This window comes from Tetranychus urticae, chromosome 2, assembly GCF_039701765.1.
Source record: "Tetranychus urticae isolate SD_2017Ah chromosome 2, NJAU_TeUrti_SD_1.0, whole genome shotgun sequence".
Taxonomy (NCBI): domain Eukaryota; kingdom Metazoa; phylum Arthropoda; class Arachnida; order Trombidiformes; family Tetranychidae; genus Tetranychus; species Tetranychus urticae.
Window position 1 is genome coordinate 16,967,844 of NC_142959.1, and position 19,818 is coordinate 16,987,661.

Consider the following 19,818-nt stretch of genomic DNA (forward strand, 5'->3'; position numbering starts at 1 on the left):
TAAACAGGAAGCTTAGGTAGCTTTGGTTTGCATTTTGCATAAGTTTTCGGTTCAGCCTTAGCTTTCTCCTCAACTTTATCTTTATCTTTGTCTGGAACTTTAGCAGTTGCTGGAGCAGATTGATTTACTGGTGAAACTACGGTTTCATCAAACACACGAGGTTCATCTTCATCTGTATCTTCAGGATGTTCATTTTCATCTTCAGCTTCTATCTGTTGTCTAGTTACAGTTGCGTTATTGCCTAAGGCAGGAGGACTTTGAGTATTATCAGGCAAAGTCTGATTCAGAATATCATCTAACTTGAACCCAGGATCCACAACTTGTCGCATAACAATTGGTTCAGCAGGCTTAGCCCATTTCTTTACCATTGCTTCGAGTAATCTTTTTGCAGGAGATGCTATCGGCAATTTTCTAATTGAGACGTCACTAGTCAGCATCATCGTCGGTGGGTCAAATCCCATTTTCTTGATTATCTCTCTCAAATCATGTTCAGTTGTGCCTTGAGCTCTGAGTTCTTTGATCCAATCAGGAAATTTACTTTTAATCATTAACGCATTAAAACAAGTATCACCAACCATTTCATCGGTTGCATCGAACACACTCTCTAGAGCAAATATTGTCTGAATGGCATCATAAAATTTTTCACGAATTATCTCGTCATTGTCAACGAATCGCACTTGCCAATTCTTTAACCACAGTTTCATTTCAGATGTTTCCATATCTTTAATATAATGTTTCGTTGATAGAGTTGTTTGAGTTTGTGATGTCGAAGTCTTAGACTGGTTACCACTTTGATCAACTGGATCATTTTGTTCATTTTTGTCTTTGTCACGTTTATCACTTTTATCACTTTTATCACTTTCATCACTTTCGCTTATTGTAAAACAATAATCAGTCTTATAACAGGAATTCATTGGCAATCCTGCCGTGGTCGCCAATTGAAAGGAAGAGTTCATAGTTTTAAACTAATTTAACCAAATTAAATAAATTCACTTTTGATTGCGTACAACTAAACACAATTTACTTTATTCAGAAGATTTAATCAGCCTTTCAAATCCTGATTGATCAGGTTCTTTTAGGATCACCTTAGAGTTCAACTGTAATAAGTCTTAGACTATTAGCTTTACTTCTAACCACAATGGTTGACCACAAAATTTTAAGAATGTTGTTCTGCAAGTCTTAGACTAGATTATCTGGACAGGTAATAGCGTACTAAAGCTGACCAGGCACGAGTCGTAAAGCTTAAATGATGAAACCAAATTCTAGCCAAAACAAGCTTAGAGTAGAACAGGACAACTCTGATACCAATATCAGGATTATAACCAATAGCTCACTAGCTTTGAGTTCCAGAAACATAGACTTAGTCTTTAACAGGAATACTTGAACTTCGAACAGAGGCTATCTTAACCAAATTATAAGAGCACTTAAACACAATTAGCTGCAAAGATGGAAAACGGGTTTTCTCGATGCTTTACAGGGGCAAGAACAAGTAGAAATCAGACTTAGTCTTTTTAGAAGGAAACTTAAGATTTAATATAAATGAAAATTTTATTAAAGTACTGTATTTCAAAGGTTCAGGAAGAACTTATATTTTAAATGTGTATCACTTGATTTGTTTTAAACAGAGTAACTTGACTTATGAAAAGTAGAAAATTGAACATAATTAATTAATGAAAATTCAAAGGTATTTATACCAATTGAAAACGGAAACCAAAAGAATAGAAAAATATTAAGGAAAAGGAAATTATATCAAAGTCTTAGACAAATTTAGAAAGTAACTTAGACAGTGATTTAGACAGAAACTGATAAAGCAAAAAATGTTTAGACTTAGTCTTTTTGATTACAAATTGTTTAACTGAAAATTGTGAAATGTGGGAAAGTCTTTAGGGATTATAATAAGTTTAAAACTTTCAACTCTTATCAATAACCTTGTGATGATGATTAAATGATTTAATTTGGTTTTGGGTAACTCTACCCTTCAAATTAATATTAATATCATCATCGATTTTACATTCAATTCAAATCCTTCTTTGTCGTATGATTCATCAACACATTCATTCTTATGGTAAAATTTTACAAACTAAGATAGTTGTAACCATCGTAAAACCAAAAAAGTTGATTTGACCTTTGCCCTCTTGTTGCTAATTAGCTTCGCTTTTTCTTACGGGAAGGCTTGCATAAGCTATTGGTGACTCTTTTTACAAAAGCAATAAAGTGGTCAAAAAAATAAAAGAGAATTTTATTGCTGTGTAGCTTTGGCAGTGCATTTACGCAAAGCTACTCTTGTGACTTTTTTGTCTTTGACCGTGCCAGTCACCCTTTATATCAATATTACAGGTAAACTATAATGGCCTTGCTCTTCGTTTTCGAGATATACACACTCATATCTATGATTGACAATGTTCCGGAGTCAAAAGTTTCTAACTCATAAGGTTTTGATTTTATTAACATTCAAAAATTATTTTGGACAAAAAAGTCTAAGAGTAGCAACGGAGGGTTAATCATCATTACTCTCATCATAACCATCCTAATCTGTATCATAACCATCATCAGGTTAAACAGTTCCGGGTATGATTGATGTTAACACGCAACTGATTAAAATGTTTATTGTTTTTGGCTGAAACCAATCAAAAACAAAGTATCAATTGTCAAACAATTAACTCGACAATTTAATTGTAAACCAACTTATGATCAACTTTGATTCAACCTTTTTTCAATGAAAGGTTCAGGCAACAGTTTATCATTTTTACCTGTAAACCAATAATGATGATCAAGATCATAAGCCCAACCTTGTTTATCAAACCCAATTTTACTTGAAAATGTTCAGCTCTTGTTAATCAAAACAACAAAGACACTAATTCAACATTAGTTGCTTTGTTGGTTGATTTACTAATAATTTAATGATCTTTTAATGAAGTTATTAAAAGATGTTTGTGTTTAAGGTTATTAAATGTTGTAATAATAATTATAACCAGCGCCTTTTAAATCATCATTATTCAATCATTTAACTCTTTCCTTGAAGAAAACTATTTTATTATCAATTTTTTCATCCAATATTGTTGAGAAGATCAATCGATCAAAAATATCGAAATGTTTATCACAAAGAAATCGTTGAATTGATTATTAATGAATTGAAGCAGATCTTTTTTTATCTGATTATCTTTCTGATTAATGATATATTGTGTTTGTACAATTAACATTTTTGTTCATTAGTTTACACCTTTACAATTTGTTAATTGTAACCTTTGTTTAAACCATTTGAAATGCTCATCTTTAATCATCAATTCTGTTGATTGCTAAACAGTTTGCCGATGTTATGCCGAAAAGGTTTGGCCGTTTGGCCACTGTTAACAAGTTTCAAGTTGATTGTGCTCTGATTATTATCAATGGACAATTAACTTGATTTTTACTGTGTAAATGGTAAGAAGAAGTGGAAACAAAAAGATGAAAAAGGTTGAATTGTTTGTTTGTGCAAATGGTTTGATGATCATTAATCACACCAATCGTAACCAAACTTGAAAACCATTAAACAATTTATCGGAATTCACCTTTTCTCTCATTTGGACATTCATGCAAACCTAATTCAGTTTGTTCATTACTCTTTCAAACTAAATTAAAATCACTTAAAACCTCATCATTATCATCATGATTCCAGATCATCTTCCTTAATGTCTGTTCACTCTTTCAACCGATAAAAATCTTTGAAAAATGATGTTCCAACATTTATAAATATATATTTTTATATATTTACCTTTTCACATTTAATCTATAAAATAATGTAATTTAAGAGTTACTTTCGTCAAACAAAACCAGAACTAATCTGAATGTGAACTCTTGATTCTGTAAAACCTTAAAGCTTGGGCGAAATTCACATTTTTCATGAGCAACATTCAGTTGATCATTTTTTATGATCATATGTGCACACCAAAACGACAACTGTTGTTGTGTTGACCTAATTTGTAAATCCTTTTCATCTCCTCATCAGAAAGATTTTTGGTAAACTCCTTCATTAATCTAACTCAAGATTGTTGTCAGAATTTGTTTTCATCTGAAAATCGATCAACCTTATTGAGATAAATCTATATTTGTATATAATTATCGAATGTATATTTAGTTTTGTTGTTTTTATCCAACTTTTCCACATTATCCAATATTCACTTTAATCATTAACCATTTTAGATAATTTGGCGATTATGATGATTCCAATAATGCTATTAACTGAATTGGTCAATAAGCTCAATTTACCCTGAAGATCAACTTTTCTAATCATTTCCTTGATTAACCATTTAATAGCTGCAGTTTGTCATATTCAATCAATAACTTTATAAATTCAAATGCAACTCTTTTATCCAATGTTCAAAACAGTTTGATAATTAACAGTTTTTACTCAATCCTTTTAATGAACAAGAAAAAATTTCATTATTTTCGTTGATTAATTAATCAAACTCTTGCTACTTGTTAAAGTAATTAATCATTTCATCTCATTTAATCATGACTTTAATCATGTTTTTTTAGTGTTTTCCTCATTTTTTCAAATTTCATTTTCACTTTGATTTACTTTTAATCATTTTATAGTTTATTCAAATTGACCAATTCCGAAACTTTTCATGATTCTGATTCACCACAAAATCTTTGTCTATGCAATTTGATTAAATTGTTTAAAAGCTGAATCAGTGGAAGCGCAATTTAAATTGCTAGTTAAATGTTAATTTCGTGATCAACTAATAAACGAAAGTTATTGTTACCACTTTTAATCAATTAACAGCTAAGATATGCAAAGATAACCCTGATTATTACATCAACTTTTATTGTTAATTAAATTGCATATTGAAACGCTGATCAACTCCGGTAATTCACTAATTAGAGTCTTAAACAGAAGTAATTATCATAAATTGATAAACCAAAATGTTAACCTTTTGAACAGTTACGTGATTTGAATGAAAGATGTCAATCACGTATCAAAATTTTCAGATTAACATATTCTTTCTCTTAATTGTATTCATCTCTTCCTATTATTAATCAAAATTGTGTTGATTAATTTGAACAAATCATTAATTTTGTCCAAAAGTTTGTCATTTGTAAAAGTAAACCTGAAACATTAAAATTGATAGACTTGAAGTTGACTTGAAATCAACCTCAATGAATAACTTGATTGTGAATTGAATTTCTGTCCTTTTTTGCATTTCTAAATGTATCACTTTGAAATGATTTGAATAATCAATCATCACTTTCATCATGATTTTCACTTAAACCTTTTTTTTACCATTCATTATCTGTTAATGTTATGCTTAATGTTTCATTTGATTGTAATTATCATTATTTTGTCCACAGCAATCAATCAAATGCAATTTATCCTTTCCATTGAACTTTCATGATATCTTTAGATATGATATGAACCCTTTCATTTGTTGATTTCATAGTTTTATGTTGTTTGGAAATTGATTTTTCTTGGCAAAATTGAACATTCTCATTAATGAGTGCTTCTCAATGAAACTTGATTACCTTTTAATTGTTCAGGATTCATTAATTGTTAACGGATAAACACACACGAACAAAGAAAAAATGATTTTATTAAGTGAATTTATTAAAGTAAAATTAACTATTATTTTCATCTTTGAGCTTCTTGTTTCATTTATAATTAACAATGTATTAAACATTAGTTTGCTTCCAGTTATATTTACAGTTATTAATTGATTGATGATGAAAAAAACTAACAAGATTGCCGTTTAGTTAATCATGAAACAATCAAAGCCACACTATTCAATAATAAGGATTTGAGTTAAGCTTTTCACAAATTGTAACACTTTAACTGAACTTGCAATCGATTAGCAATAAATGCTTGAAAAGTAACTTGAAATGGTTAATAGGATCAAATCAGTTGAAAGACAATGTTCAATCAATTGCAATCCAATGATTCAAGTTACTCCTAAAAGACTTGTAAATATTTGAATATTGAATTTAGCATCAAATTTTTCGCTTCTTATTTGTAACTATTCATCCAACAGATTATTGATATTGTAAATGATTAAGAATTCTGAAAATAATGAATATTATAGAATCTTTCATCCATCGAAAATTTCTTATCATGTTCAGTCTTTTCTCGTAAAAATTATCTTCTGATGCTTACTTCTTTACTGTGGTTCAGATTATTCAACGAGTTCTGTGTCAAGCTTCATTGATCTCTTTGAGGCTCCTTCTCACCCAACTCTGCTATTAATAGTACGTTTACATCTTCCTGAACCATGGAATGAAAAAATTGCTCTTCTCGACTAAACTTTTAAAATCGACTTTAGACGAATGTGTTGACACTTTCAAGTTTGTGTTTCTTCGACACTTTATTATTGTAATAGTTTCTCTTATTGTAAACATCTCAAAGTACAATAAATACTGAAATTTCTTGTGAAGAGCAAAATCTTGATCAATATTTATCAATGAAAATTAAAACCAATAGTTTGGTGTAAACTGATCAACTCATTAAACCTATCAACAAAGTAAAAATCATTTCGTCGACTTGATCGCTCAATTCATGATTTTTGTTTTAAAGCCTCAGCTTCTTACCCTTGCTGAGTCCTTTCAAACTTTTACACTATTTCAATATCTTTGAGTTTTATAAAATTGGTAGCTAAATAATAAAATAAACGATAAAATTAGATCCTTTAACTGTTCATCAATTTAGAGCAAAATGAACTATTAATTTTTCAATGAGAAAACTAAAATTAGCCAAAAATCTCTGTTAATGGTTCCAATATTCATCTAATGAACCTCATTAATTGGTAACCAATTTGAGGGACTTTGATGGGAAATATAATGTTAGAATAAAATCAACTTTTTAATTGCCTGATTGTAGTTGTTTTAGGTTGAATAAGCATTCATTTACAATACTAATCTATGACCCTCTAACTGGACAGCTGTAATGACCAGGCCATCATGTTAATCTGTTGGAATCAACATTCCAAGTTTCCCATAAAAGTTGCAAACATTTCCATGAATTGTGCATAATTGCTGAATAAATGCAAAAATTAAATCAGGTAAATGTGTTTATTGAAGCATATTTCAATCCAAACTAATCAATTAACCAATTATTAACATTAAACTGTATCAAATGAGGCAAAAGGCAGAAAAAAAGGTTAACTCAAAGTGTAAACTAAATGAACTTTATCTCAATAAAAAATCAGATTGATAATGAAATAGTAATTCCGTTATCAATTGTAATCAATTTTAATTGCTGAATTTCAATATTTTTCTTGCAACTCAACATCTATTGAACAGTTAATAAAAAAAGCGGTTCTGAGTGATGATTATCACACGTTGTGTGTTTGAAATCAACTGAATTAATGTGAGTGACAAAAAAAAGTAAACGATTTTCATGATGAAACCAAAGAAAGTGGAAGCAAATATTGAAGAAGAAGAAGAAGAAAATTATTAACATTATTGATAATGAATAATGTTGAGTTAATGAATTACAGGTAAGCGCAAAGGTAATCTGAAAGTAAATGAAAAATGTAACCAAAAATTTAAACTCAATTTTATAGAAACTCTGATAATAATAATATTTTAATCTCAATAATAATAATTTGATATCACGATATCACAATTGGCCTTAAGGTGTTCACTTTACTTTACCCTTGGCACTTTGATTGTAAATTCATAATAAATTCATAGCACAACATTTCGTTTACTCGTTCTCACTCTTAATCTTCATATTTATCATCTTTCATGATAGAAATGAAACCGAAAAAGAGAGGCCATTTTAGACAATTTTCTTCTTCTTCTTCTTCCACATTCTGTACCTTTTTTATTGACCTTATTCTCACCAAGGTAGGCAAAGGTTAGTTTTGTAGTCAATCATGTAAACGTTGATTATGCAAACTGAATTGATTATTGATTTGCAAATTGTTTCCATGTTTTCATCTCAATCTTTTTGTTTCTATTTAAACATTGTTCACTTCATTCACTTGATGTTGTTCATTGATGAACAACTGATGAACGGTGATTAGAAGCTTTGATAGTTAATTTATACCAACAATTTAACCTTAGGGTTACCTAATAATTGGTGGCATATTTAATGCACATGCAATTTATGTTAACAAAACTGAACAACTCAATAAAAATGTTAACCAATGTTGAGGTTGAAAAGTCTTTAAATTTATTCATTTTCACCAGTTGTTTGATGAAGATGTTGACATGAGTAAAATACCTGTTGCTTTAAAAGCTCAAGCACTTCAGGTTAGACATTGGGATTGACAGTAAAAATGAAGCAAAATCAACATCTGGTTTCAGAGGTTCTGTCATCACTTCAATCGATTTTATCACAGTTATTCTGTAGAAGTTTCAGTGGAAATTGGATTGACTTTATGTGTTCAACTGTTTCATGAATATCAGATTATTTTGCATTATCTTTGGACAAGAAACTTCTGCAGTTGACTTTCAATCATTTGCATAAAGAGCTTGAGATTGATCAGAAATCGTTTGCTTATTAGTTTGTGACAATCAAACGATTTTAATTGTTTGAGTTGTGAGATTTGAATCTTTTTTTCGGCGATTTTGTTCTGAATTCATGTTCTCCTATAATATCACCTTTTATCTGATCTGTTCAAGTATCAATCATGAGTTTAACTCAATGATGAAAAGTAAAATTGATAATCCTTTTTTGTTCATCTTTTCATTTTGATAATCAATTTTGTGGTTTTTACGCTAACTGTTAGTTTATTAAGTGATCACAAACATTCATTTACCTTGAAATGTTTTGTTGAAACAAAAAAGTAACCAAAATTTTCTCATTTTGTGTTGAAAATAATAAAAAAAAGTAAACTTTGTTGATGGCTTCATCTTAAGCCCATTTTCAAGCTGAACATTTGTTTCTTTCAGCTCTTTGAAAGTCGTGTTAGGAACTCCTGTTGAGAAGCTGAATATCATCAAAGTCAACGAGAAAGTAATCAATTTGATCGTTTAATTTGCTCATGAAATGGTTCATGGAATAACATATTTTCATCCGTTGAAATGGCAAGAATCAACTTCAATCTTGAATATAATTGGACGACTCAATAATGGCTAATAGGTCTAACCCATCAGTTGGTGAATCTGTTTACTCTATTTTTCTTGATCAACAATTTACTTTTAATGTTGATTTACTACTTTAATCAAATGGATTAACCTCAAGGGTTAGATGATTTACTACACAATTTAGTTAAACAATTATAATCTTCTGTCCATTAATTTTAAATCTTTTCTTGCTAAATTAGGACAACTTTCCTTGATTAACTAAATTATCATTTGAATCACAAGCTCTTTATGATCTAATATCTGGCTTTTTGGTTAATTATTATTGTCATCAACTTGTTTCCAATTAGTTTGGAAAACTGGTTTGATTGTTGACTAAAAATGTTTAGGTGATTTGCAAACAATTTACAAATTGTTCAATTTGTTGACTCGCAATGATGATTATAGTGAATCGTGATCAACAGATTTACTATTATTATTATCATAAGATGAGAATGGTTAATCAAAATGAATTAACATACGAAACATTTTCTTCAATTAATTCAACCTTCTTTCATCTTGTTCATCTTAACCAACTACTGTTTACCCATTTCATCCTCTTGTCATCCTCATCTTCTTACCTTCATTTCATGTTTTAATAATCAACATCATCTTTTAATCTCAAATGTTCATCTCAACCAAAATGAGATTTTCTTGATTCTAGAAAATGAACTTTCAACATTTTCCCAATCAACCTCATCATCTACCGTTAATTAAATTTATTGCATCCAGTTGATGATAAACTTCATAATTTACATGAGCGTCAAGTCAATTGCAGGAAAGTTCAGTTGGAATGCAATATTGGAATCAACTTTAATCGTAATTATCATTGTAATGAGTTGAGTTGAAAGAAAAATGCTAAAAAATGCAAAATTTTTACGCAAAAAAAAGTGAAATCTCAATCAAATCAAATCATAAATCAAGTCATCAAAGTCACAGTTGAGATTGTCTCAGTTTTAATCATTTCGAGTCATAATGCAAATCTGGAAATGCTCATTAAACAGTTAATTAAACCAATAAATTAAACCTTTAATCAAACCTTTGAAATTGAATGCTTTTCATGTTTTTAAACCTTTAACATTTGAATTCGAGTTTATACAAAAAGACTTTTTTCAGTTCATTTTTAGTCGTCTTGATGAACCTTTTTGCTGCTTTATTGGTTGATAAATTGGTAATTAGTTGCTGAAAGCCAACAATTGAATGATGATTCAAGTGCTTACAAAGATGATGATCGATCAGTTTATGATTAGTTTTCATTTTGGGTTATTTACTTCACTTTTTAATCAACAAATGTAAACAATTCTCCATGTTGATGATCAGCATTCTTGATGGGCATGAATCAAGATGAATACAGGTAATATGAAGCAAATGAATTGGGATGAAAAATGACGTTAAACACACCTTTTTGATGTTTAATTTTAATTGTTGCGTTTCCTCCGTTACTAAAAGGTGTAACATTGAGAGGGTTTGGTAGCCTTAAAGTAGACTATTTAGCTAAATGTAATTGTGATTAGGTAAACAAACAATCTAAATTGTTTGCACCCTTAACATGAAGAAATATGATCAAAAATTGTTTCTCCTCCTCCTAATCATAATCAAAACTTCATTTATAAATGAATTTCTTTTTCATCTTTTTTAATTGTTTCCTCAGCAATTGTCTAACCATCCATTTAAACCAATATCTAAATGAACAAAATTGCAATTAACCGAGAAAGCAAAGTGATATCAATCACAGTTGAGTTTTGTATTGAAAATAATATCTTTTCAAGTGTTTAATTGTTCAACTGTTAACTGGTTCACTCGATTTTCGTGTAATCAATTAATTAGATTTGAATTTCATGATTAAAGATTAATAACATTTTGCTATAATTTACAATTCGCTTAATTTCATAGGCTAAAGTTGATTGATTAGGCAAATTGTTTTTCCTTGTTTTTGTTGTTGTTCTTGTGACTATTGAGAGTAAAATGTTTGGAAAAATTGATTAATAATTAATAATTTGGTGATTAACATGACAACAGCAGATTGTTCAGGTTATTAACACCATCAAGACCATTGACCACACGCATTTTGATTCAACTTGCAGGTCAATGTTAGGTTTAAACGACCACCTAATAATGTCTGTTGGACAAGAAGGGAAAATATTTATAAAGGCAAATGAAAGGTTGAAGGAAACTTGGAAATGCGTTATTTTTATGGTTAATCATCCTTAAAATGAATCCTTTTATAATATCTTCGACACATCATCTTCATCTTCATCAAATCAGTTTCTTTTGACTGATTAATTTTCATGTTGGGCCACACAGATGATGAAGATGGTGATGATGATTAAAATGGTGACTCCTTCAGTTTTCAGTTAACCACACATAACCAATTACTCACGCGATATTTTTTCATCTTTTTTCTGGAAAATTGTTTCTCAAAGAGTTCGTCAGATAATCCTTTAACTTCAATATTCTTGGCTGAATTTCCATTTTACTGTTTGCTTCCCAATTCGCGATAACATTTGTGAGAGACGCTCAAGTCCATGTGGCAATGGGCTGAATGTTTGCAACATGATCAGTTAACAGATTGATCATTTTCAGTTTCAGTTTCATCAGCATTTGTAATTTGCCACTTTGATAACATTAATATTTGATTGACCATAATGAATCTTTATTCACTGGTGAGTTTGACCAAAAGCCATCCATTTGGTATAAGATGCAAATAGTCACTGTGTGTCATTTGGACAACAAAATTTTTGCTCATTTCTTATTTGGATCTATTTCTGTCGACTTTTAGACGTTAGGTCTTAGGGGTTGAACCCGTGTTTATCTTGCAAATTTACAGTTTTCAAAGTCAACTGTAAAATTTCTGGTTTTGATTGTTTAACCGCAATAAACATTGAATTAAGTATCAAATATTTCATTGATGGTCAACAATAGATTGGTTTGTATTGATCAATTATCAATTGACTAAATATTGATCAAGAAGTCTGATCATCTCATGTTTCTTGAGTTATTTGGATGAGATGAACAGGTTACATACAGGGTCTTGAAAAGTCTGAAGAGTGGGCATTAAATTGCGCTAAAAAGATAGCGGTTTTTTTAAACATCTCATTGTGCAAAAATTCACATGGAAATGAATGTTAACCAGAGAAACCAAAATTAGTTTAGTGCGCAAGGGGAAACATTTTTTCCCTTTCTCCAAAGGCTTTCTTAACATTCTGTACATTTGCTGTTTTTGTGATTACATTTATTCAAGTTGGTTTAGTTTCAGTTAATTAAATTTAATTTGACTTGTGTTTTGGTCTCCTATCTATAAATTGTGTCTTAAGAGGCCAATTAAGGACAAATTATTATACCCTAAGGTATTTCAATACACAATGTGCTTTTCTTATTTACCTATTTCAGTTGATACACATGAAAAAAAGATAATAAAAATCAGCTGTTTTCAAGACGTTGAATATACGGAGAGAGAGAGTTTAAATGTTAGATCAACACGGAATGGATAAATCAACTGAAATAATTTACAATTTGTGATTATTGGTAAATTGGCTTTATCTTGGTTTGTGTTTGTTGCATTTTTAACTAACCCTTTTCTTCGGAAGATGGCGACTTAAAAAACAAAGAAATTTTTCTTTCTTTCTCGATGTTTCTTGCCTTTTGCTGATAATCTTAAAGGAATTGTTCTTTAATTGTTCTTTCGTTTTTTTTTCTCTCCTCTTTTTGTAGCTACAAATTATTATAGTGATTCTTCAGACGATCAACCTCTCAATATGTCTGTGCGAAATTCTGGTCAAATTTTGAAACGTATCCGAAGTTTATTGAAAAGCTCAAGTATTTCCAATGAAGCACTTTCTGCTTTCATCATTTCCTCTGGAGATGCTCACCAAAGTGAATACATTGCTGATTGTGATGATCGTATCTCTTTTATTTCCGGCTTCACTGGGTCCACATCAACGTCCGTGATTACCCTTGATGATGCAGCTCTTTGGACTGATGGTCGATACTTTTTACAAGCTGAAAAGGAACTGTTTCCTGGTTGGATTTTGATGAAAGATGGGCTGACCGAGACACCCTCACCTGGTGAATGGTTGAACAAAGTGTTGCCCAGTGGTAGTAAAGTGGGTTGTGATTCTTTCCTTGCCTCCTCCTCTCAATGGACAAACTTGGCCAAGGTTCTTACTTCCCATGGTAATCACCTTGTCCCGGTAGCCTCCAATCCTATTGACCTGGTCTGGGAGGATCGTCCAGCTCCTCCATCAAATCCAATTGAACCTTATCCTACATCTTTTGCCGGTAAATCATGGCAAGAAAAGGTTGAAGAGGTACGCAAGGAGATGGTCAAAAAAGATGCCAATGCTTTAGTATTAACGGCACTTGATGACATAGCCTGGCTACTCAACCTTCGTGGGTCTGATATTACCTACAATCCAGTCTTTTTTGCTTACATTGTCGTTACAATGGATGTTATTAAGTAAGCTAAGGAAATATCAAGCGCTCTAAATCCATTGACTAATTGTTTCTCTTGCACATCTTTTGTTTCAGTTTTTTTGTCGATGAATCCAAACTTGATAATCATTGCCGGAAACATTTAAATCTGGATGCTTCTTCTAAACCAAAAATTGAATTAAGAGAATACAAGTTGATTGCGGAATTTCTCAAATGGCTTGTAGCTCAAGACAATTCCTCCAAAATTTGGGTAATTATTGTCACCACCAAAAGCAGATGAACCAATTGAGTCCAAAATTGTATTGATAAATTTTTTGTCTCCACCTTTTGTTTTACAGTTGGATAATCGTTCAAGCCATGCTCTAGTCAGTATAATTCCGGAATCTCGTCGAATCAGTTTACCTAATCCAGTCTTATTAGCCAAAGCAGTGAAAAACAAAGTTGAAATTGAATGTATGAAGCGAGCTCATGTAAGTATCCCAATGATTAATTTACCCACTCTAATTGATTAACCCTTTAAGATGGATACTTGGTGATTAGCAAAGAGTAAATATCAAAATGTAAACGTGTGCTTTCTCATTTTTTGAAAATTCAAAAACAAAAACAACCGTCAAACAAGATGATTACAAGTTTTTTTTAACTCAAGTTGACATGAAACAAGTTCAATTAAGAAAAGTTGAAAGAAAAAATTTACCTGATGACTGATAATATTGCCTAAAAGCATAAAGATTTATAAACTTCATTCTTACAATTTTTCATTTAAAAATATAGTCAGTGGTTAACCAATAAGCTGGAAATTGTCCTTAATTTATTTAAATTCACCTACGCAATTTACTTGAATGGGTTTAATATGATCAGTAATTAAGCCTGATTCACCTTGTATTGAACCTTTTTCTTGTCTATCAATTAACTGACAAAATATACGTCAACGTGAATTACCTTTCAACATTTGTGAAGGAGTTTTCACATTTAAAAATATATCTACTAACGGTTAACATTATTTGTTGATATTTATTAACCTCGACCTCCATCATAACCATCAAATTAATTACAATCTGTTTCCCAATTTTAACCTATCTTTTAATTACACTCAATGCACACCTTTTCAATGCTAATAAATCAAATGTCGTTTCCTTGAAGTTACTTTTGCTTTTGGGACAATTTTGTTCCGTCTTGATCTTTTACCTTTTCAATGTTTTCTTGATGTTAAACTTGATTCCCTTTGCCTTCATTCAACTATAGTTTCCTTTATTTCAATTATTATTATCGCCATTATCTTGATGATTATGGTGAAGATACTGTTGGTCATGTTAACCTGAATTGATTTAGTTCCAATTAAATTGATACAAGGTAAACTAATGATTAAATATTAACCAACAAGCGACAAACTCCTTTAGTTGAGTTGATTTTTGTGTTCTATTGAAAGTTGTTAGTTTAATTAATTTCAAATGTTGGAAAGGTGAAACTTTTTTTTCTCATCATCTTCTTTTTTTCAGGGAAAAAATATCGAAAGATTAATTTAAAGCTGTAGGCTTGAATCAGCCATTAATCTGATTAATTTACGTTTCTTTTTTTCTTGAAACTTTTTTCATTTTCTTTCAAATGTTGAATAATTTGGTTAAATCAAGTTAATCAATTTTACTTTAGCCATGTAATCACCTAACAACCAATACAAATCACTTTATTACATTATGCCAAATTGATTTAAATATTGAAATCTGATTATAAATATATCACTTTATTCAACCGTTTAAAAATATTGTATCTCAATTTCAAATATCTTTTGCTATTTTATTCATTAACTTTTTTTCATTTTTTCAGGTTAAAGATGCTGTGGCTCTTTGTGAATTTTTTGCTTGGCTGGAAGATGAAATAGTAAAAGGTGAATTAGATGAGGTTAAAGCAGCAAACAAATTGGAAGAGTTCAGAAGGTAATCAGGGAAAGTCGTGAAAATGAATCGACGAGCTGAAATACTATTTGCTCATTGCCTTTCAATTGAACATGATTTTAATTGATTTTTTTTGTTTCTTTGCCCTTGCCAGGACTCAAGAAGAGTATATTGGACCATCATTTGAGACAATATCTGCGTCTGGACCTAATGGTGCTATAATCCACTATAAACCTTCACCCGAATCAGCTCGAACTCTTTCAACCAGTGAAATGTATCTGTGTGACTCGGGTGCTCAATTTAGAGATGGAACTACCGATGTAACTCGAACCATGCACTTTGGTGAACCAACACAATATGAACGGGAATGTTTCACAAGAGTACTTAAGGGTCACATTGATTTGGCTCAAGCGCATTTTCCCTCTGGTATTCAGGGTCAATTGTTGGACTCTTTTGCTCGCCGTCATTTATGGGAAGTAGGTTTAGACTATCTTCATGGAACCGGTCATGGTGTTGGTGTCTATCTAAATGTCCATGAAGGCCCAATGGGAATACATTTTAAGCACAAACCAGACGATCCTGGTCTTAAAGAAGGAATGATTCTTTCAAATGAACCAGGTTACTATGAAGATGGTAAATTTGGTATAAGAATCGAAAGTCTAATATTAGCCAAGAAAGTTAACCTTGAGGTAAATGAGTGCAATTATTTGCATTTTTTTGGTTAATTTGATCACTTTTACTTTCAATTTTTACATCTATTGATTGTTTATTCATTTCCCTTTTCCTAAACATTTTAGCATAATTTCAAGGATCGAGGTTATCTTGGCTTTGAAACGATAACTTTAGTACCAATTCAAACCAAACTATTGGAACCATCTTTACTATCCATTGAAGAGGTAAGTCTGAAAAAAGGCTAAATCAACATTTGACGGGCAAAAAATGACTTTCCTTCTAAATGATGGTCATCATAATGATCATTATCACCATCATTTTGTATTAATATTACCAAGTTTAGGGTGAACGAGTTAATATATTTGCTCTTGTTCATTATCTAAATCATTTTTTATTAGATCTCAATGTTCAATTTGAAAGCAGCAAAAATGAAGATTGAGAAAATTGAAATGAAAATTGAACGCTCCAAGCAACAACTAAAAACATTTAATAAAAAATACTAATTGTAATCATAATTACCACTCCACTCGAGGGCTCAGTTAAAGCAATTTTCACAGTCTCCATCTATTGGATTTTAATTTTCAACCAATCAGTGATTGTTGACTGTGGATTTTGTCCCAAAAAGTTCATTTTTCAATAGCGACTGAGAATGAAAAAAATGCGTTAACTGAGCCCTCGAGTGTATTCACTAGGATAGATCAGTAAAAAGGTATAATAAAAAAGGGTTGAGTAATGATAAACCGGTTTATTTGTGAAATGCAAAAAAAAACAAGAGTTGAAAACCATAAAGCCAATATATTCATTGAACATCATCATCCTTATCATCTAATTATGATAAGAAATGTAAAGATGTTGTTGATGTTTGCGATGATGATGATGATCCTCTTTGAAATACCTATTTGATGATCGTAGGTTCAAATGTTTATTTCAATCACTTTTATCAACTTCTCCTCAATCCCTGAAGCATTTTCAGTCGTAACTAAAATCATATTATGATCTTTTTGTCTGTTAAAACCTAAGTCTAGATTATTCTTGGATCAATGATCTTCATCTTTACTCTTCTTCTAAATATTTCAACTGTTAATCTATTCAATGATCCTAATTAATTATCAACTTTTATTTGTGTCTCTTTAATCAACTTCATATTTATTGATATTGTCACCCAATCCTTGACTTTGCTCATATTTTATCTCTTTTTTCAATCAAAGCCTACTCAACCTTTTTCCACCTTGATTAGTTTTAATATTTTGATGTTTCACCAGCAATTTGTTTTCTTAATCTACTCTCTTAATCACAGTTTTATCTCTATTCTTGTCTATTTAATTGCACTTTAATTCCGGTATTAAGAAACCTGTAAATCCTAATTTATGTCATATTTTTCATATCAACTTTTCTCACTTCATTTCTTTTATCCTCATTATGATTGCTGATGAACCTTAATTTGTTAGCATTACCTGTCCAATGACCAATAAAATGTAAACCTTTTTTTCCCATTTCTCGCCATTCTAGTTGAAACTGAATTTAAATTTAAATTTCTTGTAGTTACCTAAAAGGTTATCTCAATATTCAGATTTGCCTTTTATTGCTATACAAACCTCTTTTTTCAATCCTTAATTTACCTCAATTGTCAACTTGATAAAGCTTGATTTATTAGATAATATTTAATTTATCATATCGTTCAATGGAGGCTCAATTTCCGGATAAATGAGTTCAATTTTAAAATTCATTTATCAGCAAAATATTACTCATTTCTTCCTAATGATTAGGTTTGAGCAAAAAGGCTAAACACATTTAATAATGATTTTTACCATTAGATGTTTATCAGTAGGTCAAGCTATTAGAGCTTGTTTCCATGATGAAAAAAAAGAGTGTTAACTATGTTATAGTTAAATCAAGATAAACACATTGATTAATTTTTCCCTGATTATCATCCTTTAAGCAACGTTTATCCAAACCAAATGGCTGAGCTTCAGCTTGATAATGGTTAAAATAAATAACTAAATATGCATTCATGTAATAGTTTACATGCAAGAGAAAGAGAAACAAATTGAACTAATCTTTTGTGAAACTGAAGCTCATATCTTGAGGCTAATTGATGCTAACCTCTCAGGCTATTAGATGATGATGAAGATAAGTGAAGAAATAAAAGGAAGATGATGTGACATGGATCTATTCATAATGGGTGATAATGGTTTGTCTAATCAAATAAGGAAGATAGAGAGAGAGAGAGAGATTGTTTCACTTTATTAATCAAAATTGTATCAAACATATTTAGACTATTCAATATTGACTTATTTCAATATTATATTTTACCCATTAATATCATTATTTTCAAGTTTCCCTAATGAAGACTCCAACTTGGTCTCCACCTTTCATCTCATACAGATATATGAATCCAATTGCCCTTAAGATTTAATAGACAATCGAGTTTTAATGCCTACAAGGCAATTAAACCAACTGACCATTTATTTAACTTTTTTTTGCTGCTGCTTCTTCTTGATGCTGGCTTTACTACTTTGGTACTTTTCTGATCAACAGCATGAATTGAAACAAAAAATATCTCAAATGAGTAGTTAATATCATTTAGGAAGCATTGATAGGGATAGAGATTAATAGATTGATAATAGAGCTTCATTACTCTTCCTTGATTCTCACATTTAATTAGCTACTGATTTTATGTGTGTTGATTTTTAAATGTTAAATGTAAATGGTTACAGTTAAATAGTTTCAATTTTGAGCCTTTCTAATAGCTCAGTTAAATTGCGCTGCAGATGCATTAACACTCAAATGTGTATAGTGAAGCTTGTTTCATTTGAAAACCATCATTATTTGTAACCAACAGTTAATTAGCACTATTTTTAGCCGTTAACCATCTAAAAATATTGCAAACTAACCAATCAGTTAACCAACAAGTTGAACAATCGACTAACCATTTTCATTTTGATTATCTTTTTTTTCAATTATTAATTTTTTTTCTCTTTTTAACCACAGATTGAATGGTTGGACAATTATCATGCAACTTGCCGAGATGTTATTGGTAAAGCATTGAAGGAACAGGGCAAAACTAATGCATATCAATGGTTAATGAAGGAAACTCAACCGTTAGGATAAATTACTCGCCTTATACCTGTTTTTTATCAAAATTTAGGATCAATTCAACTTCAACTTTTTTTCATCCTACTGTGATTTGATTGTTTTCAAAACTTTCAAGCAATTAAACTCATTATTAATATTATTAATATATATATATATATATATGGATAAATATATATTCAATAGGCAACGATCTATTCAATGTATAAGTTTAATGGATGGACTGCCAAAAACCATTTGATCAAAGCGTAAACAAGGAATCAAAAGATAAAGCAAAGCAAATCAAGATCACCTTACAAACAAGATAAATAAAAGCCAATAACTCTTATATTTTTTTGTTAAAATAATTTAATTCTAACAAAACTGGATTATGATTTGTAATTACAGTGAATGTAACTTTTTATTGTCGACTTTGCAAAATTTCAAAAAATGCCATTTTTACTGAATACTTTTTCATCTCATTCATAATCACAAACCACTCGTAATCAATAAAAGTAAAAATCAAGACAAAACCCATTTATGTAAACCAATTTTGTCTTCACAACATATTTTTGTATTCAGGTCTATTCAGATGATATTCAAGACAATATTAAGAATTAGTTAGCGACTTGGAAATTTCAATTTCGGAAAATAATTTCAGATTAATGTCTTCAAATTTAGAGCTTGAAACAACAAGTTTTCAGTAATTTTACTT

General features: G+C 30.3%; 1 protein-coding gene across 4 annotated transcripts in view; it reads left to right on the forward strand.

Moving 5' to 3' along the window:
- Positions 1 to 19,636, forward strand: part of ApepP (Aminopeptidase P) — a 37,385-nt gene extending 17,749 nt beyond the window's left edge. Inside the window, exons 1-8 of one of the 4 annotated variants that reach the window (XM_089268239.1) lie at positions 12,235 to 12,564; positions 12,751 to 13,495; positions 13,567 to 13,720; positions 13,809 to 13,940; positions 15,292 to 15,401; positions 15,514 to 16,048; positions 16,157 to 16,255; positions 19,023 to 19,636. In XM_089268239.1, the coding sequence (XP_089124365.1) occupies positions 12,795 to 13,495; positions 13,567 to 13,720; positions 13,809 to 13,940; positions 15,292 to 15,401; positions 15,514 to 16,048; positions 16,157 to 16,255; positions 19,023 to 19,142 (1,851 nt within the window). In that variant the 5' untranslated portion in view covers positions 12,235 to 12,564; positions 12,751 to 12,794 and the 3' untranslated portion in view covers positions 19,143 to 19,636. Of the gene's footprint in view, positions 1 to 12,234; positions 12,584 to 12,750; positions 13,496 to 13,566; positions 13,721 to 13,808; positions 13,941 to 15,291; positions 15,402 to 15,513; positions 16,049 to 16,156; positions 16,256 to 19,022 lie in introns of those variants that run through there. The other 3 variants (XM_089268238.1, XM_089268240.1, XM_015934367.3) reach the window with 3 other exon arrangements.
- Positions 19,637 to 19,818: the final 182 nt, after the last annotated feature.